The following is a 26782-nucleotide window of genomic DNA, read 5'->3' as shown; positions in this document are numbered from 1 at the left end:
GCCATCCCGAAGGCAGCTTTACGGTACTCAGAGGTGGCAGTAATGTAATCCTGACTGCCTTTCTGAGCCGTAAAAGTCCTTGAGGAATCGTAAACAGCTTCCAATAACAACCAGCAAATTCTCCAGGTGCTTTTTAGCGACATGCCAGCAACTTGAGGAGATCCTAGATCAGCCACTGAGTTTTCAGATGTTTATATGATGCGCTTAAAATGAATGAATGAATAAATAAATAAATAAGACAGCCAAGAGAAACTGCCATTTCCCAGAAGGATTTGCCTGGCGCATAATGGAAGAACTGAGCAGTGCCAGAAAACAGTTTTCTTGCTGAGGGAGTGCAATATGTGCTCCCTGAAGAGGTCTTGTTAAAAAAATAATATTTATTTATTTATTTATTTATTCTGCACATTTTTTCCTGACTCAGTCTTTTTGCTGTTCTTCCGTGGTCTTCAATCGTGACAATTACAGGGTGAGGGAAACTACACTCTGCAAAGCAGCTTTAAGACCTGTGGACTTCAGCTCCCAGAATTCTCCAGCCACCCTTGCATTCTGGGAGCTGAAGTCCTCACATCTCAAAGCTGTTGAGCTTGAGAAGCAGTGCTTTATACTCTAGTAGCTGTAGTGGGTTTCACTTACCTTTGCTACCGGTTTGCAAATGTGAGTGCACCTGCCTTGTCTGCGCAGGCGCAGAGTGTCTGTTATGACATCCGGATGGGTGGGCGGAGCTACCCACTGCTGCTACCAGTTCTCCTGAACCAGGTAGAACCGGTAGAAACCCATCACTGCCTGGTAGGTACTATTGTAAGGGTGTTAAACTCGATTTCATTGAGGGTGGCATCAGGGTTGTTGTCGTGTCCCACTCCTCCTCTGACGGCCGGGTCGGGGAAGTCCGTATCAAGCGTGCCTCTGCAGCTCTGCCAAAGTCCTATCAGAGTCCTCAGGGCAGGCAGGAATCCAAGGTGTGACTTCAGCAATCCAGATTAGACTTTGCCTGACTCAGAGAATGCCAGAAAGCAGATAGGCCATGGGGTGTGGCTCCATGACTCAGCACTTATCCAGGCCTACCCCTCCCTTCCTTTTGCTGACGTCGCCTCTCCATTCTCCGGAAGCGTGGATCTATCCATTGCATCGTTTCGTCTCCAGCTGTTGGTAATCCCAGCTCGTGGCTGGCTTCAGGCGCACATGCTATCAGAGGGAGGTTTGTTTGCTCAGTTTGTCCGGGCATGGTGCCAGGGCTGGGGGCTGGAGGCATGCCAGGACATTCTTCTGTACTATTAGTCTCTGGCTTAGATAGCAGGAGATGAGAGGGGCCCGGCTGTGGGGGGGGGGGGCGAGCGAGGCACAACAGTTGTGTTTGACCTTGGGGAGGGGGCTGGGGTGTGGCCAGGGAGGGCATGGCCATCTCAACGTCATTCATGTCAGGGGTGCCTATGGTGGCCTGAATGCTCTGCCAGCATAAATGGGCTCTTGAGTTTTTGGGAGGGCCGCATGCTCCATTTTCGCTAGCAGAAGCACCATAGGTCGGTCCTTCGTGATTTCCAGATCTAAGTACTCCCGCGGCCTGGATCCATCCCCCGGGCCTTGAGTTTGACACCCCTGTACTATTGTATAAAAGTAAAAACTTGAGGTTGTAATGTTATTATCTTCTACTGTCCTTGGAACTTGGAAGTCAGTGCCTTTTTCCCTGCCTGAATACCCAGAGGCAGTATTCAGCTGGTTCTGACTGGTTCTGGAGAACCGGTAGCGGAAATTTTGAGTAGTTTGGAGAACCAGCAAATACCACCTCTGACTGGCCCCATCCCCATCTATTCGCTGCCTCTTGAGTCCCAGCTAATCAGCTGGTTCTTCTTTTGTTGCCCTGCACAGGAGAACAGAGCTGGAAAGCAGGTTAGTGGGGTGGGAATGGAATGGAGATTTTACAGTATCCTTCCTTTCCCCTGGACTGGGGTGGGGTGGAAATAGAGATTTTACAGTATCCTTCCCCTGCCACGCCCATCAAGCCATGCCCAGAGAACTGGTACTAAAATTTTTGAATCCCACCACTGTTCCTACCCACATTTTCTCTTCTTTCCTTTTCCCTTCCCCTAGTTTTCCCTTCCTGTTTATTTTCCTACCTTGTATTTTGATGAAAATTAATTTAAAAAATTGATCATAAAGATTGAGAAACACTGCTTTATACACAACGGACTTCTGTTCCTATCATATCACTCACAACAGTGGCAATGAAAGGAACACTGCTATAAAAGGAGAATGCTGAAATATTGAAGTGAGATGTGGCTTGAAGGCCAGAAGAGCCTTGTTGTGGTCCAGGATCTAGTTTCCATGGAGATCCAGTAGATGTCTGTATTAGGCCAGTAAGCAGGTGACAATTTTGAGAACACCTGCTTGGTCATGTTTTCTATGATTCAATGACCTATGAATTCTAGAGGCAAGGTCTTGTCTTATGCAAAATTAGAAGATGGTCCTTTTTCTTATTTCATATTCCTTTCTCTTGTTCTCCAATGCCCCTGAAAGCAGAACAAGGAGCAACAGATTTTTTTTAAATTTGCATTTATATCCAACCCTTCTCCGAAGACTCAGGGCGGCTTACACTGTGTTAAGCAATAGTCTTCATCCATTTGTATATTATATACAAAGTCAACTTATTGCCTCCCAACAATCTGGGTCCTCATTTTACCTACCTTATAAAGGATGGAAGGCTGAGTCAACCTTGGGCCTAGTGGGGCTTGAACCTGTAGTAATTGCAAGCAGCTGCTGTTAATAACAGACTGTCTTACCAGTCTGAGCCACAGAGGCTCAGATTAGATGGGAACTAATCAAGGAGAGATCCAACCTCGAACTATGGAGAAATTTCCTGACAGTGTGAACAATCAATCAGTGCCACCAGAAGTTGTGGGTGTAGGTTTTCAAGAAGAGATTGGACAGCCATGTGCTTGGAATGGTATAGGGTTTCCTGCTTGAGCAGGAGGTTGGGCTAGAGAGCTCTTGGAGTCTTAATAGACAATCAGCTAAATATAAACCGGCAGCCAAAAAAGCTAATACAATCCTAAATTGCATTAACAGAGGGATACAATCAAGATCAAGTGAGGTACTAATACCACTCTATAAAGCCTTAATAAGACCACACCTAGAATATTGCACTTTGTTCTTAAAGGAAGAAGCACCAAGTTCTCATGAACCCACCCAACAACCAATCTGAGATCTAAAGTAGCTAAATTAGCACCCAGTTTTGGTCCCTATACTATAAAAAAGAGGTTGAACAGAAGGACCAGGGGAGAAATGATATCAGTGTTCCAATATTTGAGGGTCTGCCACAGAGAGGAGAGGGCGAAGTGGTTTTTCAAAGCACCCAAGACCAGACAAGGAATAGTGGATGGAAACTGAACAAGGAGAGATTCAACCAGGAAATGAGAAATTTTCTGACAGTGAAAGCAATCAACCAATGGAACAGAAGTTGCTTTCAGAAGCTGTGGGAACTTCATCAGTGGAGGCTTTCAAGAAGAGATTGGACTACCATTTGTCATAAATGGTGTAGGGTCCTGCTTGGGTTGGAGGTTGGACTAGATGACCTACAAGGTCCCTTCCCTTCCCTTTGGAAAACAGTTTATCCCTCCTCTTTGTGGCAGCCCCTCAAGTATTGGAAGACTACTATCATGTCTGTCCTGGTCCTTCTCTTCACTAGACTAGCCATGCCCAGTTCCTGCAACTGGTCTTCGTGTTTTAGCCTCCAGTCCCTTCATCATCTTGGTTGTTCTTCTCTGCATTCTTTCTAGAGTCTCAACCTCTTTATATAGAGTGGGAACCAAAACTGGGTGCTAATTTAACTAATTTAGATCTCAGATTGGTTGTTGGGTGGGTGGAAGTAACTCTCTTCCCCACCTGCTGACCTCAAAACCACAAAGTTTGAAGAGTGGATCAAGTCTGCTTGAATGTCGTCGTTCCCACACACACAGACCCACACAACCAAGAAAGCCAGCTCTGGGGTTGTGAGAACCTGGTGCTTCTTCCTTTAAGAACAAAAGCCTCCAAAGCTGGTTAATTGAGGTTGCTAATTGGGGTAGATTGCAGGAGTGGCATGGAAATATAATTTTATCATATTTTATCCATATCTTAAATTATTGTATTTCATTCCAATTTCATTTTAGATTGTATTTTATTCCAATTCCATTTTAAATTGCTTTTATCCAATTTTAGTAATAATTTGTTTCTGGAATTCTGCACTTTGATATAGCCCAAGGGCTAATCAATAAAGATTGAAAGAACAAAAGCTACCGAAGCTGAATAATTGAGACGGCTAATTGAGGAGAGGGGAGAGAACTCTCTCCCCCTCCCCCCAACTCCCCACCCCCCCTTGCAAGTTGTTAAGCAGAGCCCCAGCTGGGAGACCCAGAGGCTGGAAAAGTTTGGTGGGTTTTTTTGTTGCTTTTTTTTTAGCATCCCCGTTGCTACCCGTGCAGGTTCCCGCTGCTATATAAATTTTCAGCTGCTTCTCCTCGAGACAGTATCTGTATTTGTAATTCATATCAGGGCTTGGGTTTGCTGAGTGGTCTGATGAACTATGATTGTTCAGTTTTTGGGATAGCAAAAAGGAAAGAAAAATCTTCCTTTTTTTTTTTTTTGAAAGAAGAAAAATTACTGCTGCTTCTTTCAAGGCCCACCAGTGATTTCCCACTACATTGTACAGAAAAGGAGATAGTAATAGCAATAGCACTTAGACTTATATAGCACTTCACAGGGCTTTAGAGCCCCTCTCTAAGTGGTTTACAGAGTTGGCCTATGGCCCCCAACAATCTGGGTCTTCATTTGACCCACCTCGGAAGGAAGGATGGAAGGCTGAGTCAACCTTGAGCCAGTTCAGAATCAAACTGCTGGCAGTGGGCAGAGTTTGCCTACAATACTGCATTCTAACCATTGTGCACCAAGGAAGGGAGGGAAGGAGGGAGGGAGAGCGGGAAGGAGGGGAATAGCAATAGTACACTGCTTCACGGTGCTTTACAGCCCTCTCTAAGCAAGCTTACAGAGTTAGCATATTGTCCCCAACAGTTTGGGTTTTTTTTACATTTATATCCCGCCCTTCTCCAAAGACTCAGGGCGGCTTACAGTGTGTAAGGCAACAATTTGGGTCCTCATTTAACTGACCTCGGAAGGATGGAAGACTGAGTCAAATAGGTGTGGTTTTATTCTAGGTGTGGTCTTACTAAGACTTTATAGAGTGGTGTGTGTCTGTCTATCTATCTATCTATCTATCTATCTATCTATCTATCTATCTATCTATCTATCTATCTATCTATCTATCTATCTATCATCTATAGTGTGTGTCTGTCTATCTCTATCTATCTATCTATCTATCTATCTATCTATCTATCTATCTATCTATCTATCTATCCATCCATCCATCCGTCCATCCATCTATACACACACATATAGACATACACACACACATATCTACATGTGTGTGTGTGTGTGTGTGTGTGTGTGTGTGTATGTGTATGTATACACATTTAAGAACTTTGTCAGGAAGAGGTACCTACAATAGAAGAATGGATACTGAAAGTCATTAATTTGGCTGAGATGGCTAAAATCTCAGCTTTTTAAAAAGACAATACGCAGGAAAGATATTTAATTGAATGGAAAAAATGGATTGATTATCTACAAAACAGATATCAGATTAAGAAATATCAGATTGCCTTTGAATAATTAGAAAGTTATTTTATGTAATGGGGAGGGGGTTGGGAGATGAAAAGCTTTGGATGAGGTTAATTGGATTGGAAGGGAAAATTTTATTCTATGTTTGGTTTATGTATAACAATACCTTGTGATTGACCCGGGAAGCCGGGGGGGGGGGGGAGGGAGGGGGGAAGGGTTTTTTTTGGGAGGGAGGGGGGAAAAAGGGGGGAAAATGTCTTTGTTTTTTTAAAACTCTTTCAATAATAAAAAAAAAAGAACTTTGTCGGGAAAGGTAAAATGGGGCAAAACTCATTTTGCAACCGTCTTGCTTAGCAATGGAAATGTTGGTCTCCATTGCGGTCATAAGTCAAGGACTTACCTGCATTGGAACATCGCAGCAAAGCTGGAGAGTTGCTCGAAGAGACGCGAGGCCACAGACCTGTGACAAAACCACTGAAAGCCACACAAAAGCAAGGTTCAGAGCGTCTTCTCACATCGACACGTCTTCTCCCTCTCCAGATCAGCAGTGTTATCCACGTCTCAAAGACTTTGAAAGTCTTATTGCTCGGATTTGAAAGAGATTGGTTCAGTCTGGAACCGAGAGATTAAAAAAAAACAACCCGAAACAAAAATCTAGATCTGGAGAAACACCCCCCCTCCCTCCTCCTCTAAACACAAGTGTTTAAAATGCTGGCCTCTGTAGGTGGGGTGAGCGAGAAGAAAAATTAGTTTTTCCACTTTGATCTAATGGCTCAGTTGTTGCAACAGATATTTTAATGATCCTGCAGAGAAACCGTAATTCTGAAAAAGGGGTCTCTTGCTGAGCTGTCTGCTTGGAGCATGCTAATTTGTGAGGTTAGCACAGGCCGAGTTGTCAGAAATGGATTTTGACGGGCGGGGAGTTTGATTCACCAGAGAAGCTGTTGCCATTGAAAGAAATGGACCAGAAGGAACCCAAAGCTCCATTAGAGGAAGCTTGTTCTGGGAAACTTGTTTTCTCCAAACAAGTTTAAATGAAAACTTTCATAGGTATTGCTATTTTACAGGTGTTTAATGTTCTATTGATAATAATAGCAATAGCCCTTAGACTTATATACCATTTCACAGTGCTTTACAGCCCTTCCCTAAGCGGTTTACAGAATCAGCCTATTGCCCCCAACAATCTGGGTCTCTCCTCATTTTACCCACCTCGGAAGGACGGAAGGCTGAGTCAACCTTGAGGCAATCAGGACTGAACTCCTGGCAATGGGCAGAGTTGAGGAAGGAAGGAAAGGAAAGGAAAGGAAAGGAAAGGGGGAGGAAGGAAGGAAGGAAGGAAGGAAGGAAGGAAGGAAGGAAGGAAGGAAGGAAAGAGAAAGGAAGGAAAACAGCAATAGCAATTGCACTTAGACTTATATACCACCTTACAGCTTTACAGCCTTCTCTAAGCAGCTTATAGAGTCAGCCTATTGCCCCCAACAATTTGGGTTCTCGTTTTACCCACCTCAGAAGCATGGAAGGCTGAGTCAACCTTGAGCCTGGTGAGATTCGAACTGCCAAATTACAGTCAGCAGAAGTAGCCTGCAGTACTGCACTCTAACCACTGCGCTACCGCAGCTCATGCTCCGTTTGTGGTGGGGTGGCATCGTTGAACCTGGAGAAAGTCCCCAAGGATCTTTCTCTTTGCAAGGAATGCCCTCCATTTAATAGAATAATAGAGCTGGAACCTTCACCATTTCAGACAAACAGTTGTCCAATCTCTTCTTAAAAACCTCCAATTTTGAACAGGTCAAAAAGTAACACATGATTTTCCCGGATAATTTTCATAGAATCCTAAGGCTGGAAGGGACCTTGGAGGTCTTCTAGCCCAACCTCCTGCCCAAGGCAGGAGTCCTTACACCATCCCAAACAAATGGCTGTCCAATCTTTTCTTGAAAACCTGCAGTGATGGAGCACCCACCACTTGCGAAGGCAAGCTGTTCCATTGTTCTCGCAGTCAGGAAATTCCTCCTTAGTTCCAGATTGGATCTCCCTCTGATGAGTTTCCATCGGTGGAAGGTGCTGCTCTCAGGACATGTCCATGCCAGTGGAGTCATCCTTCTCTCATCTTCTCTGTAATTGGTGCCACACTAAAATGCTCTTGAATGGTGTCATTTGTGATGCAGTCAAGAAGGGAGATGCCTGATCTCCCACCCACAAGATTAGCTAAAATGAGCAAAAACCTTTCACCAATGTGTTGGAAATGTAAGGCAATGCCAGGGACTTTTTATTATATGTGGTGGGAATGCCTGAAAGCCAGAGATTTTTGGTGCCAGATAAAACAATAGCTGGAAGAGATGTTAATGCAAAACATAGAGTTAAAGCCAGAATTTTTTTTACTGAATATTACAAAGTACAAATATAACAAGGGAACAATATATTATTATTATTATTATTATTTATTAAATTTTTATACCGCCCTTCTCCCAAGGGACTCAGGGCGGTGTACAGCCAAAAGATAAAAAACATAAAAAATATACAATTAAAACAACAATTTAAGACCGAGCATATTAGAAAAATGGCCAATTAAAAGATTTTAAATTTAAAATTACAAACCCTAAAATAATAAAACCCCGGTTAAAAGATTTAAAAATATTTAAAAATATTAAGCCAGTCCCGCTTGAATAAATAAATGCGTTTTCAGCTCACGGCGAAAGGTCCGAAGATCAGGCAATTGATGCAATCCAGGGGGAAGTTCGTTCCAGAGCGTAGGAGCTCCCACAGAGAAGGCCCTACCCCTGGGGGCCGCCAGCCGACATTGTTTGGCGGACGGCACCCTGAGAAGACCCTCTCTGTGTGAGCATACGGGTCGGTGGGAGGCATGAGGTAACAGCAGGCAGTCCCGTAAGTACCCGGGCCCTAAGCCATGGAGCGCTTTGAAGGTGGTAACCAAAATCTTAAAGCGCACCCGAAAGACCACAGGAAGCCAGTGCAAGCCGCACAGGATCGGTGTTACATGGGAGCAGCAAGTTGCTCCCACTATTACTATTCTGGACTAGCTGCAGCCTCCGGGTGCACTTCAAGGGCAGCCCCATGTAGAGAGCATTGCAATAATCCAAATCTAATCTAATCTAATCTATCTAATGTTACATATTCTAATGGCAGCAAGATTAGCTTTCGCGCAAAATTGGAAAAACGCTCAGAAGAAGAGGTACTAAATAAGATATTCACTTGTGCTGAAATGGACAGGTTGACGCTGGAACTCAAATATAAGAGTGAAACGGAATATTATGAAATCTGGAATAAAATGTATCATTGGTTGGAGAGCAGGAGGAATGTTGGGATACAAGATTATCGATGTTGAAAGTTTAGAAATTTCTATGCCAGTATTCTGTGATAAATAGGAATGGAATTGGCATTGATGTAATCTTCGCAGACGAAAAACTTTATCTGTTTGAATTGTGATAGATGGAATATACTTATATAGCGAAAAGGAACTGTATTTGTTGTAAGGTAAAACTTGACGGAAATGTTTAAACCGGAAAAGTCACACCATGTCCAATGTTTTTAATTGTATTATTAATAAAAAAAATTATAAAAAAAGAAGAAGGGAGATGCCCGATATCCAACAGAGGATTCACATTTCCATGGCACAGAGATAGCTTCTGGTCCCTGTTGTTGCTGCCCAGCATTCTGTGCCATACAGTGCAACAGGGTGGATGGTTGTTGTCGTGTCCCACTCCCACTCCGACGAACGAGTCAAGGAAGTCAGTAACAAACTTGGCAACAAAGCCTTTGCAGCTTGCCAAGTTCCTTCGAGGTTTATCAGGGCAGGCAGGAGTCCAAGTTGTGACTTCAGCGATAGAGTCCGATATCAGCAAACTAGATAAGACTTTGCTTGACTCAAGGTTGGAATGCCAAAAGCAGGTCCTTTATATAGGCTGTGGTGTGTGGCTCCATGACTCAGCATTTATCCAGGCCTGCCCCACCTCTCCTTCTGCTGGCGTCGCCTCTCAGCTCTCCGGAAGTGAGGGTCCTCCCACTTTGAATTGTATTCAGCTAAATCTGCTGCCAGCTTCTGGGAAAGGGAGGGGTCAGAGGGAGTAGGGCCAAGTGATTCCAGCACCTGGCTTACTTCCTGCTCTGAAGGCTGAGCCAAAGGAACACACGCTGTATGAGTGAGGTTTACTGGACTTTTCCTTTCACTCCTGGAATCCTCTCCGCGCATGGGGCCAGGGCCGGGGGCTGGAGGCATGACAGGCCATTCATCTTCATTATCAGACTCAAGAGTCTGATAAAAGGCCCAGTTGGAGACGGGAGGGGCCCGGCTGAGGAGAGGAGAGTGGATGAGTCACAACAGTTGTCTTGTAAATCTTAGATTTAGGGTGGGTTGGCATTCGTCTGTCACATAATACACTGGTGAGTTCTCTCCAGGCTGCATTCAACTAACTATAGGTGACAAGCAGTGGTGGGTTGTTCCAGGTTCAGTCTGGTTCTTGCAAACCAGTAGTAATGGAGGCAGGAGGCTCCGCCCACCTGCCCAGACAGCATCATGGATGATCTGCGCATGTGCTCCCGTTGCGAACCAGTAATAAATGTAAGTGGAACCCAGCCCTGGTGACAATAGATGCACAGTGTGTGAGCTCCATCTCTCCGGTGTGCCTGCTAGATCAGTGAGCTATTTGCCAAAAGGAAGCACCAGCTTCTGCTCAGCTCACCTAATTTTTAGTATTTTCTCCTGCGCGATGGATTCGTACCAACATTGCAATAAAATAAGGAAAGTGGACATTAGGAAGATGGCTTTTTCCTCTCTCTTTGACATTTTGCCTTTTCTTTTTTTTTTAATATAATCTCATGATTTCTAACGTTCGGAGTGCAGAAGGTTCATACCTGTCATTAATGCAACAGCTGCTCTCCTCAGAAGAGACAAATGGCCCGGCCTTTAGAGTGGCTGTTGGCCAATTTAAGATGATCTATATTTTGAAAAAGCCACTTTACCTGTCAGCGGTTTGGGAAGAAAACGGGTCTTCTAAAAAGGCTCTGCAAATGCAATTGCTGGTGCTGTGATGCTGATTTAGGAAGATCGGCCTGTTTCCTTTCTGCTATGAAAGAGGCCAGGTGCTGGTTGGAGGAGGAGAAAGCAGTTGGCGGATAATAGGATTGGTGACTTGAGAGACAGGGGGCCAAATTGGAACCCCCAAATTTCTAACAATTGTCTCCCCTGGTCCTTCAAACTTCTTACAGTTCCTTCAGACTTCTATCATTTGTCCCCTGGTCCTTCAGACTTCCGTCAGTTGTTCCCTGGTCCTTCAGACTTCCATAAGTTGTCTCCTAGTCTTTCAGACTTCCATCAGTTGTTCCTTGGTCCTTCAGACTTCCATAAGTTGTCTCCTAGTCTTTCAGACTTCCATCAGTTGTTCCTTGGTCCTTCAGACTTCCATAAGTTGTCTCCTAGTCTTTCAGACTTCTATCTATTGTTCCCTGGTCCTTCCAACTTCCATCAGTTGTTCCCCCGGTCCTTCAGACTTCCATCAGTGGTCCTTCCATCTGGTCCTTCAGATTTCCATCAATTATTCCTCTGGTCCTTCAGATTTCCATCAATTGTTCCTCTGGTCCTTCAGATTTCCAACAGTTGGAGAAAAAAAGGAGAAAAACCTGGAGATTCCCTTTTTAATTTTTTAAAAATATATACATACTAAATTCAGTGTAGTGATTGATGATTATTATTTGTAGTCCTATTTGTCAAGTTTCATCCATGTTGGTTCTGTACAATTTTTTTGGAAGGTGCTTTTTTATTTTGTTTATTCAAAATGAGGGTATATTTTGGGAAAAGATAACATCAATATGTGGATAGAGACTTGCTGAAGTTACACCATTAATGCTCAATATAGCATTAATAAAAGATAGATCTTGCCAAGGCAAGTACATCAAGTTCTTCTTAGGATATAAAAACAGACATATAAATGTTTCAGCTTAGTGCCAAAATCTCCACTTTATCATTATTTATAAATATTAAAGAAAAAAAAAAGAAAGAAAGACAGTTCTAAAAATAGTGCAGAAGGCTATTTAATTTCTGACTTCCTTCTTTGCACAGCAGCCGAATTACAGCATATGTTGACATAAACGTTAAAAACTTCAAATAATATGTGAAATTGGAAGGAAAAATACCTAATTAAAGGCAATTTTGCTGTTTTGACTTTAAGCTTTGGTAGGATTGCATGACCCTTCGTAAGCCTAGATGGGGTTGGCTACTCATTTCTGCCATCAGATTTGGAGGTAGGTCTGTCGTGCCTAATAGAATACATGCTTCATAGGGACAAGGTTTAGAAATAGAATAGAATAGAATAGAATAGAATAGAGGAGGAGGAGGAGGAGGAGGAGGAGGAGATGAAGATGAAGATGAAGAAGAAGAAGAAGAAGAAGAAGAAGAAGAAGAAGAAGAAGAAGAAGAAGAAGAAGAAGAAGAAGAAGAAGAAGAAGAAGAAGAAGAAGAAGAAGAAGAAGAAAGACTAGACTAGGAGAGGAGAGTTGGAAGGAACCTTAGATGTCTTCTAGTCCAACCCCCTACTCAAGCAGGAGACCCTATACTATTCCAATAGGTTTTACATATGTTCATAGATCTTTTGTGTGACTCATGGAGAAGGTTCTTGGTGTGGTGTGTTTCTGGTGATGAGAAAGAAAGCAGATTTTGCATTTAGAACATGGAGCATAGGATAATAAGGTTGGAAGGAATTTCAAGCAGGAGACCTTATACCATTTCAGATAAATGGCTGCCCAGTCTCCTCTTATAAACCTCCAGTGATGGAGCACTCCACAACTTCTGGAGACAAGCTGCTCCACTGATTAATTGTTCTCACTGTCAGGAATTTTCTCCTTTTTTCTAGGTTGGTAGTTTGATATGTTCCTTGATATGTAACTTTCCTTGATATGTTTCTACCTGTTACTTCTTGTCCTGCCCTCTGGGTGCTTTGGAGAATAGGTTGACACCTCCCACTTCTCTGTGACAGCCCCATGGATATCGGAAGATTTCTATCATGTTACCCCTGGTCCTTCTTTTCATTAGACTAGACATTCTCAGTAGCTGCAAATCTTCTTCCATAACAACGTTTTTAACAAAAGAGTTAGGCGCTCCTTTAATAAAAAGAATAAAATTAGGGTTTGATCAGAGGTGGGTTTCAGCAGGTTCTGACCAGTTCTGGAGAACCGGTAGTGGAAATTTTGAATAGTTCGGAGAACCGGTAGTAAAAATTCTGACTGGCCCCACTCCTATCTATTCTCTGCCTCCCAAGTCCCAGCTGATCGGGAGGAAATGGGGATTTTGCAGTAACCTTCCCCTGGAGTGGGGAGGGAATGGAGATTTTATAGTATTCTTCCCCTGCCATGCCCATCAAGCTATGCCATGCCCACCAAGCCACACCCACAGAACCGGTAGTAAAAAAAATTGAAACCCACCTTGGGTTTGATGTCTACCAAACAAGATGATGCTGGACACAATTGGGAGAATTTTACAAGGATAAAATAATTTCCAGGATTTCTGCGAAAAGAAAAAAGGCTAGGCTGCAGCATCTGCTTTTTATTTCCCCAAATGGAGAGTTTAAATGTTTGGAAAGGAACCTGCACGGTTTATCTCTTCCTATAGTCTGTGCAGATAAGTTACAATAACTGTGTCTCGCCCACTCCAATTAAGAAGACAGATGGTCAAACACAACTCTAACGCTTTTTTTTCCTCGCGCTTTCCCCCTTCCCTGATTCCCGGTGGTCGTTGTGTTGATCGCTGTCACCTCAGAAAACATGTACCCGTTTTTCAAAGATGTTGACGAAATCTTCAAATTTCCTTCTCCCAGCTCATCCCTTAATGGTTCACCCAGTCCTTGTTGCTCATTTTTTCCTTCCTCCTAAAAAAAGGAGAGTTAATTTGAAGGGGTCTTTGGTGCTCTCTGAGGTTGCTTGTTTTCTTTCAGATGTTACCTAGTACCCAAACTAGGCAACACCCTCAGTGCTAGAAGGGAGAGGGATTTGTGGAGTGGCGGACGAGGTGAAGAGGAGGAGGAGGAGGAGGAGGAGGAGGAGGAGGAGGAGGAGGAGGAGGAGGAGGAGGAGGAGGAGGAGGAGGAGGACAACGACTGTGGGGTCCTTGGTGCTCTCTGAGTTTGGTTGTTTTCTTACAAACATTTCATTACCCAAACTAGGTAACATCATCAGTATTAGAAGGGAGTGGGGTTAGTGGAGTGGTGGAGGAGGTGAAGAGGAGGAGGAGGATTATTGTGGGATCCTTGGTGCTCTCTGAGCTTGCTTGTTTTCTTGCCGACGTTTCATTACCCAACTAGGTAACATCATCAGTGCTAGTAAGGAGTGCTGTATGCTGTCAGTTTACAATCTAGTGACTTGCCCCATCAGTGTTGGTGGGGTTATATTAGAGATTCTTTGGTTAGTCTGTTTACTGATGGCTCTTTGTCAGTTTCTTGATTGGGCTATTGTTGATTGTTGGTCTGATACCATGTTTCTCCAAAAAGAAGGCTGGGTCTTATTTTCTTTTGACCCCCCCACCCCCAAAAAGTGGCTAGGCCTTCTTTTTGGAGGGTTCTAATTATTGACTCACCTCACGGCAGTGGCAACGACAGCCCCACCCAGCAGGAGCCCGCTGCTGGTCCACTTCTTCTGTGACTACTTGCCGTCTCTTGCACACATCGCCGGTAGAGAGCTGGTTGGGTTTTTTGGTTCTTTTTTGGGCTGGGTACAGAGGTGGCATTCAAGCAGTTTGGACCGGTTCGGATCGGTTCAGATGAATCGGTAGTAGCGACCTGCAGGTGGGCCTGCCCACCCACCTCCGGCACTATGCCATCCTATTTAGTCACGTTTTTAAGCCATGTGCATCAGTGGTGGGTTTCAAAATTTTTTACTACTGGTTCTGTGGGTGTGGCTTGGTGGGCACGGCATGGGAAGGATACTGTAAAATCTCCATTCCCTCCCCAATCCAGGGGAAGGTTACTGTAAAATCCCCATTTCCCCCCAATCAGCTGGGACTCAGGAGGCAGAGTATAGATGGGGGCGGAGCCAGTCAGACTTTTTACTACCAGTTCTCTGAACTACTCAAAATTTCTCCAGAACCGGTCAGAACCTGCTGAAAACCACCTCTGATGCGCATGCGTGGAAACCGCATGTGTGAGCAAAGCGTATGTGCGTGCACGCTCACATCTTCAGTTGTTGTGTCTTGTCCGCTCTCACCGCAGCCGGGGTCTGCTTATCTGCTCCCGAACACAGAGGAATGTATGCCTCCCAGCCCCAGTCCTGGCTCCATGCCCAGACAAGCTGCAGAGGAGGGGGCACCTCCCGGTCCCAGCCCTGGCTCCATGCCCAAGCAGGCTGCAGAGGAGGGAGCACCCCCCGGCCCCAGCCCTGGCTCCATGCCCAGGCAAACGGAGCAGCTAGACCCCTCCCCCTCCTCCACAGCATGTGAGCCTGAGGAAAGTTTATTTCCAACAGCTGCTGATTGGAGTGACCCTCGCATCAGAAGATTGGATAGGCGGAGGCAACAGAAGGAAGGGAGGGGCAGGCCTTAATGAGTGCTGAGTCATGGAGCCACACCCCATGGCCTATATAAAGGATCTGCTTTCTGGCAGTCTCTGAGTCAGGCAAAGTCGAACTTATCTTGCTGAAGTCACTTTCTGGTCTCCTGCCTGCTCTGAGGACTTTGCTAGGACTTTGGGCAGAGCTGCAGAGGCAAGCCTGATTCGGATTTCCCTGACCCGGCCGTCAGCGGAGGAGTGGGACACGACATCAGTACTGGGTGAACTGGTAGGTAAATGCTGTGAATCCCACCCCTGGCTGGGTAACAGTCCCTTTTGCATAGTTCATAGATGTTGTTGATGTCTATGTGCCTATTGATGGCTGATTTACCAGTGCCCGGCTTCAATAATTCCCTGCCATTTTTGGACTTGGCTTGGCCTAGGATGGTCACATTTTCCCAATTGAAACTAGGGTTAAATCTGTCTATAGGTTGTGAAATTAATGAATTGTCTTTCATTTTACTTTTGATCACAACATAACCCAAAAAAACCACAAAGTCACCAATATGACATAACTGAGACCTTTGAGTGTCCTTTGGTCTCAGACTTCAATCTTGTTAAGTCACCACTGAGTGGACACTTCTGCTGGGCTATCTCAAATCAATCAGTGCTTTCTAAATCCGGATGTATTCCCTACCATGTAGCATGTAAGATAATCCAGCCAGCTATGATACAGAGTAACAGATTTGAAGGGACATTGAAAATCAGAATCAGAATAGAGCTGGAAAGGACCTTGGAGATCTTCTACTCCACCCCCCTGCCTAAGGAAGGAGACCCAATACCATTCCAGGCAAATGGCTGTCTAGTCTCTTCTTGAAGACCTACAGTGATGGGGCACTTACAACTTCTGGTGGCAAGCCATTCCAGTGATTAATTGTCCTGTCAGAAAATTTCTCCTTAGTTCTAGGTTGGTTCACCCCTTGAGTAGTTTCCATCCGTTGCTTCTTGATCTTTCTTCTGGTGCTTTGGAGCATAGGTTGACCCCATCTTCTCTGTGACAGCCCCTCAGATATTGGAAGACTGTTATCATGTCACCCCCTTGATCTTCTCTTCATCAGATTAGAAATACACATAGATATTTATCCAGAAAACTATAATACCCCAAGCTGTTGCAACACACACACTTGATCAGACCCAGCAACCAACAACCAACAAACTGCCACCAATTTTCTCCTCCTCCTCCTCCTCCTCCTCCTCCTCCTCCTCCTCCTCCTCCTCCTCCTCCTCCTCCTCCTCCTCCTCCTCCTCCTCCTCCTCCTCCAATTCTTCTTCTTCTTCTTCTTCTTCTTCTTCTTCTTCTTCTTCTTCTTCTTCTTCTTCTTCTTCTTCTTCTTCTTCTTCTTCTTCTTCTTCTTCTTCTTCTTCTTCTTCTTCTTCTTCTTCTTCTTCTTCTTCTCCTCCTCCTCCTCCTCCTCCTCCTCCTCCTCCTCCTCCTCCTCCTCCTCCTCCTTCTCCTCCTCCTCCTCCTCCTCCTTCTGCCATATCTGTCATTAAACATTGGCGATCATGTTGGTGATCCTATTTTTATCAACAGCCCCATAAAAAAAGTGCTGTTGAGTTTTGTGCAAACCAGTCCCTTAGACCAGTTTTCTGCCTGGACCTCATTTGCCTTCAATCTTTCCCTGGAGGATTAAGTGAAGTATGGCGTATTTTTCCGGGTGTCACACTGCATGCCCAACTTTTCTGGGGGAACAAATTTCTAAGTTCTACAAACCCCAAGTTGTTGTTGTGCTGGAGTTTTTGTGTCTGGAACGCCCATCTTTTCTAACTCAAGTGCAAAACAGCTCTTTGAAAATGCTGACTTTTTGCTGTTTGGATTAGCAGCTGCCAGCTCCTCGCCAATTAAAATTCAATACACGGTGTTTCCTCTCCATTCGGAGAAGAAACCCAGGCTGTTCTACCCAATTGCCTTTGCGCTGCCTCTGTGTGTTTGGAGACACAAACGCACACACACATATACACCCACCACTGTTCCGTCTATATATCTGTTGCTAAGTTAACTAAAGCATACTTTTACATTTACAAGCTTGGCTGAAAGAGCAATGGATAAAGCAGTGGAATGAATTTTTATGGATAAAAATTCTTCTTTTGCACATAATCCTCAGAAAAATCTGACTAAATCTCTCCTTGTCTCTCTCTCTCTGTGTTTGTCTCTTTCTCTATATTTGCCTGCCTCTCTCTTTCTCTCTCTCTCTTTCTCTCTCTCTTTCTCTCTCTCTGCCTCTCTCTCTCTCTGTCTCTCTCTCTCTGTCTCCCACCCTCTCTCTGTCTTTCTCTATCTTTGCCTGCCTCTCTCTTTCTCTCTGCTTCTGTCTCTGTCTCTCGCTCTCTTTCTCTCTCTCTGTGTCCCTCTCTCTCTCTCTTTCTCTATCTTTGCCTGCCTCTCTCTCTTTCTCTCTTTCTCTCTGTCTCTCTCTCTCTGTCTCCCACCCTCTCTCTGTCTTTCTCTATCTTTGCCTGCCTCTCTCTTTCTCTCTGCTTCTGTCTCTGTCTCTCTCTCTCTTTCTCTCTCTGTGTGTCCCTCTCTCTCTCTCTTTCTCTATCTTTGCCTGCCTCTCTCTCTCTTTGTCTCTGTCTATCTTTCTCTCTCTCTCCCTCTCCCTTCCTCTCTCTCTTCATCTTCTTCTTTACTCGCCCACTTCCTCTTATTGTTATTATTATTATGATAATTATCATTATTCTGTTGCTTTGCATGTACGCTGAGAGCTTCTGGACTGGAAATAATTTATGTGTCTTATGTGTCTGGTCACACTCGGCCAAATAAAGTATTCAGATCAATTCAATTCACCCCATCTCTTTTGAAATCTGAGCAGAGAAGCTGACCCAAGCAGTGGCTAGGAATTTGAAGATGGTGCCGTGATTAATAAGCCAAAACAACCGAATGGTTAAATGTTTGGGATTGTTATCTCTTTTTTATGTTCCTTACCTTCAAAGCCCTGGGTTTGCGGAACGGGGTTTTGACAAAGGAGGAGGGAGAAAAAGAGGGTGTTAAGATAAGTGAAGGGCAGAATCTGAACTGAAAAATTCATGTCACACACACACACACACACACACACACACAGGAAGTCTCATTCTTGTTTTTCACAAATTTGGATGTCAATATTTTAATTTTGCTGGTCTGCCCATTCAGAAATTCCTGGATCGTTCCCTCATATTAAGAGCCATGGTGGTGTAGTGGTTATAATGCAGTATTGCAGGCTAATTCTGTCCACCGCCAGCAGTTTGGCAGTTTGATTCTCACCAGCTCAAGGCTGACTCAGCCTCCCATCCTTCCGAGGTCAGTAAAATGAGGACCCAGATTGTTGGGGGCAAGAGGCTGGCTCTGTAAACTGCTTAGAGAGGGCTGGAAAGCACTATGAAGCGGTATATAAGTCTAAGTGCTATTGCTATTGCTGTTTTTTTTCCTTCCTTCCTTCCTTCCTTCTTTCCTTCCTTCCTTCCTTCCTTCCTTCCTCCCTCCCTCCCTCCCTCCCTCCCTCCCTTCCTTTGTCAACTCTGCCCACTGCCGGCAGTTCGATCTTTACTGGCTTAAGGTTGACTCAGTCTTCCCTCCTTCCGAGGTGGCTCAAATGAGGACCCAGATTGTTGGGGGCAAGAGGCTGACTCTGTAAACTGCTTAGAGAGGGCTTTCCAAAACTGACATCCTGTGAAGCAGTATATAAGTCTAGGGGCTGTTGCTATTGCTACTACAGGTAGTTCTCAACTTACAACATCATTAAGTCTGGAAGTATGGTTGTTAGTCAAGACAGTCACGTGGCCTGCATTTTATGGCATTTTTCATAGGGGTTCTTAAACAAATGCCGTGGTTGTTAAACAAACCCATTCCTTTGTCACTCTGGATAGCAAGATGGGCGGCATATAAATTTAATAAGTAAATAAATTTGAATGAGTGTTTTTTGCTGGAAAACAGGGAAAAATGGTGAAAAACCAGGAAACATTCCTTGAAGTTGTGGGTGCTCCAACCCTGGACGCTTTTAAGAAGAGCTTGGACAGCCATTTGTCTGGAATGGTGTAGAGCAGGGATGGCTAACCTTTTTGTTGTCGCGTGCCAAAAATGCTGCACCCATAATGCAATGTGCGTGCAAGCCCCCCCCGTGTGCCCTACCCCCTGCACATGCACGTATGACACCCCCCCGTGCTCCCCCTGCCCCTGTGCATGTGACCCCCTTGCTCTCCCCCTACACCCCACTTTGCACCTATTAGGCCTCCCTGCAGCCTCTTGGGAGCAAAAATGGGCTGCGGGGGAGGGCACCCCCTACACCCCATTTTGGTAGGCCTCCCTGCACTTATAACCAGTGGTGGGATTCAGCCAGTTCGCACCTATTCAGGAGAACCGGTTGTTAACTTTCTAAGCAGTTTGGAGAACCGGTTGTTGGAAGAAATCTTATTTTGTTTTTTTCCACTTTACAGGGCTAATCCTGTAAGGAAGGCAGGAAGGAAACATTCTGGTGGTGTTTCTAGCCTAATCTTTATTGCCCTGCTTACAGAAACTGCCTCTCTGGTTAACCCTTATTACATTGTAACAGCTAAGGCAAAGCGCCCATCGACGTGAGTAACGTTGAGTTAGCAACGCCCACCCAGTCACATGAACATTTTTTTAAAAATTACATTTATATCCCGCCCTTCTCCGAAGACTCAGGGTGGCTTACAGTGTATAAGGCAATAGTCTCATTCTATTTGTATATTTACAAAGTCAACTTATTGCCCCCCCAACAATCTGGGTCCTCATTTTACCTATCTTATAAAGGATGGAAGGCTGAGTCAACCTCGGGCCGGGCTTGAACCTGCAGTAATTGCAGGCTGCTGTGTTCTAATAACAGGCTTCTAACAGCCTGAGCTATTACGGCCCTACATTGAGCCACGCCCACCCAGCCGGTCATTAGGGCAGAGAACCGGTTGTTAAATTATTTGAATCCCACCACTGCTTATAATAATGCAATCCAAAGCACGTGCATCCTCCCCGCATGCCCTACCTCCCCCACATGTGTTTGTGACCCCCATGCTTCCCTTGCTCCTTGCCCCCACGAATGCAGCGTGTCTCCTGCATGCGCCCCTCCCTCCCATGCATGCCTGGCAGAGAGCTGAAAAACAGCTGGGAGGTGCGTGCACATACACGGTGGAGTTGAGCTGGGGCGACGGCTCACGTGCCCACAGAGAGGGCTCTGCGTGCCACCTGTGACATGCATGCCATAGGTTCACCATCACGGGTATAGGGTCTCCTGCTTGAGTATCAGGGTTGGAGTAGAAGACTTCCAAGGTCCCTTCCATTCCTGTTATTCTATGTTCGAAATGCCAACTCTGCTTGTTTCCTCATCACCACAAACACACCACGAAGCGCACTAAAAAACCTTCTCCATGTGTCTCAGGAAAGATCTGCGGATGTCTATAAAACCTATTGAAATGGTACTGGGTCTCCTGCTTGAGCAGTGGGTTGGACTAGAAGACCTTGAAGGTCCCTTACGACTCTGCTATATTGATACTGTTACTGTCTGTAGAAAGAGGCAAGTTCATGAAGCTTCCTTGAATCATGACCCTTGACGTAAGTCAACTTTCTGAGCCTTGAGTCCTTCGCTTCACTTCCCCCCACACCCACTCCCCACCCCGCTACGCTTTATTTTCCTTGCCGGTGGCCAAAACCTGTTCTCTCCTTTTCTCCCCCTGGCTGAAGCTGAGTTGCAATTTTCTGCAGACAAGGGTTGGTGTGTGTACGTGTGGCGTGCCAAGAATCCATCAGCTGGTCTTTCTGCAGTTGTATTGGCCTTTAATTATGCATGCCTTTAAAACACAGTCATAAAGGCACCACAAAGGGATGCCATAAACTCGACTGGCGGCACAGAGAAGTGACATAAAAAAACCCGGGGAAGGCATGCTTTTGAAGCGGCTTAGCTTGGTTTTTTTCCCCAAACTCCTGATGTCTTTTCTGAAATACATATTTTTTTTCCTTCTTCTCCTCTCCCCCTCCATGAATTGTATAACTGGAATCCGGCTTTTATTTGTGGAATGCATATAAACATCATCTCCTTCCCTTCCCTTCTGTCTCTTAAGACCTAGTCCTGCAAAGCATCCATTGCTGTTCGGCAAATGTCTAGACACTACCAGATGTAACAGAATCGCAAGAGTTGGAAGGGACCTTGGAGGTCTTCTAGTCCAACCCTCTGCTCAAGCAGGAAACCCTATACCATTTCCGAGAAATGGTTGTCCAATCTCTTCTTTAGGTTGTAGTTGAAAACTATGTGTAGGTGATGTTTTAGGATGGGGTCCTCAAACTTTTTAAATGGGGCCAATTCATGGTCCCTGGGACTGTTGGGGGCCCGCCCCTGCGGACTGGCTGGATGGGCCTGGCTAGGTGGTCATGTGACTGGGTGGCCGTGGCCAATTTAGCAGTCCATTAAACAACACACACAAATTACACTTTACTTTGTTATGCTCCTGGGGGTGGAAAGCAGGTTAGTGAAGAGATGTGGCTGCCTTGGCGTGTATGTGAGGGACTTCTCTTTGTGTGTGTGTGTGTCTTTCTCTCTCTCTCTCTCTCTCTTTTGAGGCCGGGGCCCATTTTTGGCCTCCTTGGCCTCCAGAAGGTGGGTGGGGGCCAGTGGGTAGGTGGGGCAATGTGGGCGGAGCAGCCTGGTGTTCCCACATGGGCTGTGTCGTGTCCCACTCCTCCTCTGACAGCCAGGTCTGGGAAGTCTGTATCAAGCATGGCCACGAAGCCTCTGCAGCTTTGCCAAATTCCAGTCAGAGTTCTCAGGGCAGGCAGGAATCCAAGGTGTGACTTCAGCAACCAGATGAGACTTTGCCTGACTCAAGGAATGCCAAAAAGCAGATCCTTTATATAGTGCATTGGGGTGTGGCTCCATGACTCAGCACTTATCCAGGCCTGCCCCTCCCTTCCTTTTGCTGACGTCGCCTCTCCATTCTCCGGAAGCGGGGATCTGTCCACTGTGTCTTTTTGTCCTCAGCTGCCGGCAATTCTAGCTCGTGGCTGGCTTCGTGCTCACTCGCTGTAGGGAGGTTGGTTTGCTCAGTCTGTCTGGGCATGGTGCCAGGGCTGGGGGCTGGAGGCATGCCAGGCCATTCTTCTTCACTATCAGTCCCTGGCTCAGATAGCAGGCGATGGGAGGGGCCCGGCTGAGGAGAGGAGGGCGGGCGAGGCACAACAGGCTGGATTAATGGCTTCAGTGGGCCATATCCAGCCCATGGGCTGTAATTTGAGGACCCTTGTTTTAGGAGCATGGAGTTAATATATCCAGCGCTTGGTGGTGTTCACTGGATGCCCTCTTCAAAGAAAGAGACCCCACAGAATGGCCTACAGTATAATAATCAGAATTCTTGAGCTCCCAATTTACCGTCTACCCAACTAACACCTCCACATGCGCCAACTTGTCATTGATGTTTAATATGCATCCTGTAGGAAACAACCTAAAGACTTTTGAACAAATCGAGCTTTTAATGTACAGGTAGCCCTCGACTTACCGATGGTTCATTTAGGTTCATTTGTTCCAAGTGGCAATAGCACTGCAAAAAGTGACTTACAACCATTTTACTGATGACCATTGTAGCATCCCCATTGTCACGTGATCAAAATTCAGACATTTAGGACCGTTGCTGTGTCCTGGAGTCATGGGATCCCCTTTTGTAACCTTCTGGTGAGCAAAATCAATGGGGAAGCCAGATTCCCTACCTTAACAACCGTGCTACTAAGTTAACAACTGCAATGATTCGCTTTAACTGGCTTCCTGTGGTCTTTCGGGTGCGCTTTAAGATTTTGGTTAACACCTTTAAAGCGCTCCATGGCTTAGGACCCGGATACTTACGGGACCGCCTGCTGCTACCTTATACCTCCCACCGACCCGTACGCTCACACAGAGAGAGTCTTCTCAGGGTGCCATCCACCAAACAATGTCGGCTGGCGGCCCCCAGGGGTAGGGCCTTCTCTGTTGGAGCTCCTACTCTTTGGAACGAACTTCCCCCTGGTTTACGCCAATTGCCTGATCTTCGGACCTTTCGCCGTGAGCTGAAAACGCACTTATTTATTCAAGCGGGACTGGCTTAAAAGTTTTATTAAATTTTAATTGGGGTTATTTATGAATTTTAGGGTTTTAAATTGTTTTAAATTTCGGCCATTTATGTAATATGCTTGGTTTTAAGTTTTTGTTTTAATGTGTATATTGTGGGGTTTTTATTATTTGGCTGTACACCGCCCTGAGTCCTTCGGGAGAAGGGCGGTATAAAAATCTAATTAAATAAAATAAAATAAATAAAATAAATAAAACTTAACAACTGTGGCGAGAGAGGTTGTAAAATGGGGCTGAAAACTCGCTGCACAAATGTCCCACCCGGCAACATAGATTTTGGGCTCCATTGGTGGTTGTAAGTCGAGGGCTACCTATACCAGTAAGTGGGAATGACAGGAGGATGTTTAGATCAGATAGCTTGGACTCTGATTCCCATCGTCCTCTACCCTTGTTGGCTGAGGCTTAGGGGAATTGGCATTCCAAGCATAAGCATCTCCCAGACATCGAGTCTGGGAATTAATCTAATTAGCTGTGCAGTGATTGGAAATGATTTCAGGCATAGATCTTTTGCTTGTCTAATGAGGTAGGGAGTTGAGTCTGTTACACGTTGGCTGGGCTCAACTGTGTTATGGAATTAGCTCATTTTCTGGGTTTCAGAATCCACTGAGCCATGAATAAACCAAACATGCTGAGTTATTCCAAGAGGTTAAGCCATAAACAGATCTAGCTTAGTGTGTTGCAACACTGCAACTTCTTTCCCTACCTTGGCTAATCCTGCTTTGTGAACCCAACAAAAAGAAGGTGTGTGTTGAAGGAGCACCATCCTTCAACTGGCACCATCACTTCTCTAGATGGTGCCAGTTGGCTTCTCTTGGCTTTTTGAGCTATCTGAGACTTAAAATCTAATCTCTCCTTTCCTTTTTTGCAGTGTCCGAAAGCCGAGGGGTTCTGGAAAGTGTCCAAAAATTCTCCTTGCTGCCAACATACCTGCCAGTGAGTTATCACATCCACAACGCTGACATCTCCTTTTTCCTCAAAGAAGCCAACCAAGATATCATGAGGAACTCTAGCCTTCAATCCCGGGTGGAGTCCTTCCTCATCTACAAAGCCAAGAGGCCGCCCACCTTAAATGCAACCTATGGACCTTTTTCCATTGAGCAAGCGGTACCTCAGGACCTGCTGTCTTCTTCCAACCTCTTCAGATCCTCCTCCGTCCCACGGATATCATTCAACTGGAAGTTGAAGGCCTACATCTTGAACCGCAAGGTTTATCCAAACAGGCCCAAAGTCCAGGTTCTCTTCTACATCATTGGGAGAGATTGGGATGACTACAGCATCACTGAACAGCTACCTTGCTTGAGGGTCTTTGCTTTTCGTGAGACAAGAGAAGTCCGGGCCACCTGCAGGCTGGCAGAAAGCCTGGGATTTTGCATGGCTGAGTTGGACCTACTGCCCAGCTGGTTCAGCCCTCCCACCGTGGTTTCTGGCCGGAAGAGGTTTCTGAATCAGTCGGAAGGGAGTCAAGTGGAATTATACTACACCCTTCAAGATGAGAATGGGGATTGTGCCAAGGAGGATTCAAGAAGGAACAACGGAATCAGACCTGCACGCAATGACATTGATGAATCAGGGCCACCCCTGGAAAGGATCGGAAGTGTTTTTCTTTACCAGGCACAAGATAGCCCCCCCTTAAGTGAACTGTGGCTGGATAGTAACGTCATCCTTCAGTATCTACCAAAGACCCTGAAGCAAGGAGAATTGTTGACTTTTGTGGTGTCCGTGGCTAAAAACTCAACCCAGGACCAATTCACATTGAGGTAAAGAAACATCATCTTTCAGATAATAGGGTAGACTGGAGAACCATTTGTCCAGGATGTTGTAAAGTCTCTTGCCTTGAGCTGGGGATTAGACTCCCTACCTGCCCTGTGATTTTACGATTCTGTGATTTAGTCTGTGATTCTATGATTGCATGGTTGATTCCATGATCATTCTCCAGGATGGTATACAGTCTCCTACCTTGAGCTGGGGGTTAGACTAGAAGACCTTGAAGGTCCCTTCCAGCCCTGTGATTCTATGATTCTACAATTTATGCTATGATAATTATTTCATATTCCTCCACATTTTGCCCCCCAGATCTCCTCTGCAAATATTAAAAATACTTCGTGTTTCAGGTTTTGGCTCGATATATTTTGCAAAATGTCTATTTGGCCAAGCGGGTAGTATGGTGGCATCTCTTTGGTGTGTCACCACAATATCGGACATAATTACCACCATGCCATTGGGTCTAGATTTGGATTGGATAGGATTGTCAATTTGCAATATTTAGATATTGGCATGAGATGAGCATTCCGATCTCTTTTATTTGAGTTAGAATATATTTAGGATGAAGTCCATAACTTGGTGTTAGGATCTGTGTTTTTTAGACAGGTGATTTCAAATTTGGTTTCAAGGAACTAATTTAAGTTCCTGTTGTCAGCCCCCAAAACCAAGAATGATACCAGGTGATTCTTCTGAGCTGAAGAATTGTTCTACACCTCTAGACAGAATCTTGCCAAATTGAAGTCTGTATTCTGGGAACTATTAAACTGTCTTCACCCTCTTCCTCTCACACAAACTCTCTAAATGGAATTGTCTCTTGCTCCTATACAGGTTCACCTATGAAACAACATGTTCATCCATGTTGTATGACTGTAGTATTATTATTATCCTTCTCATCTTCTCTACTACCCCTTCTTATAGGTATCATTATTGCACTGGAGACAAATTCCTTGTGTATCTAATCACACTTGGCCAAATAAAGTATTCCTAGTTAGTCTAGTCTAGTCTAGTCTAGTCTAGTCTAGTCTACTTTTATTCTAGTCTACTCTACTCTACACTACTCTACTCTTGTATTATATTATCATATCATATCATATTATTATATTATATTTTAAAGGTAAAGGTTCCTCTCACACATATGTGCTAGTCATTCCCGACTCTAGGGGGTGCTCATGTCTGTTTCAAAGCTGAAGAGCCAGCGCTGTCCAAAAACGTCTCTGTGGTCATGTGGCTGGCATGACTCAATGCCAAAGGCACACGGAATGCTGTTCCCTTCCCACCAAAGGTGGTCCCTATTTTTCTACTTGCATTTTTTATGTTCTTTCAAACTTCTAGGTTGGCAGAAGCTGGGACAAGTAACGGGAGCTCACCCCGTTATGCGGCACTAGGGATTCGAACCACTGAACTGCCGACCTTTCAATCAACAATCTCATTGTCTTAGTCACAGAGCCACCGCATCCCTTTTATATTATATTTCCCATCTTTCCTGGGAATCCAGACTATTATATTCCATTATATTTGTCATGCCAGGTGATGGTGTTACAGGGGTTGCAGAACTTTAAGGGGCCCAGCTTTGCTACCATTAGCAAAGGGAGTGACATATTAAACTGGACTGGCTATAGGGCATCTCAGCTCTGTGCTTTGCTATGTCTGTGTGGAACAAGGATCTCTACGGGGTGACATTTCTCAGTGAGCTGGCCCATCTATAATTTCCATGCCTCTAATTCTTACAAAGTACCACAGGTGTCCAATTTTCCTTCC

General features: G+C 45.1%; 1 protein-coding gene across 1 annotated transcript in view; it reads left to right on the top strand.

Moving 5' to 3' along the window:
* The window catches only part of LOC131185825 (transmembrane protein 132D-like), a 318182-nt gene that overhangs the window by 35413 nt on the left and 255987 nt on the right, over positions 1–26782 (top strand). Inside the window, exon 2 of the mRNA XM_058158722.1 lies at positions 24132–25020. Coding sequence (XP_058014705.1) covers positions 24132–25020 — 889 coding nt within the window. The remainder of the gene's footprint in view (positions 1–24131; positions 25021–26782) is intronic.

Source organism: Ahaetulla prasina, chromosome 15 (genome assembly GCF_028640845.1).
Source record: "Ahaetulla prasina isolate Xishuangbanna chromosome 15, ASM2864084v1, whole genome shotgun sequence".
In the NCBI taxonomy this organism is placed as follows: Eukaryota; Metazoa; Chordata; class Lepidosauria; order Squamata; family Colubridae; genus Ahaetulla; species Ahaetulla prasina.
Note: the sequence above shows the minus strand (reverse complement) of the source record. Positions and strands in the feature narration are given on the sequence as shown.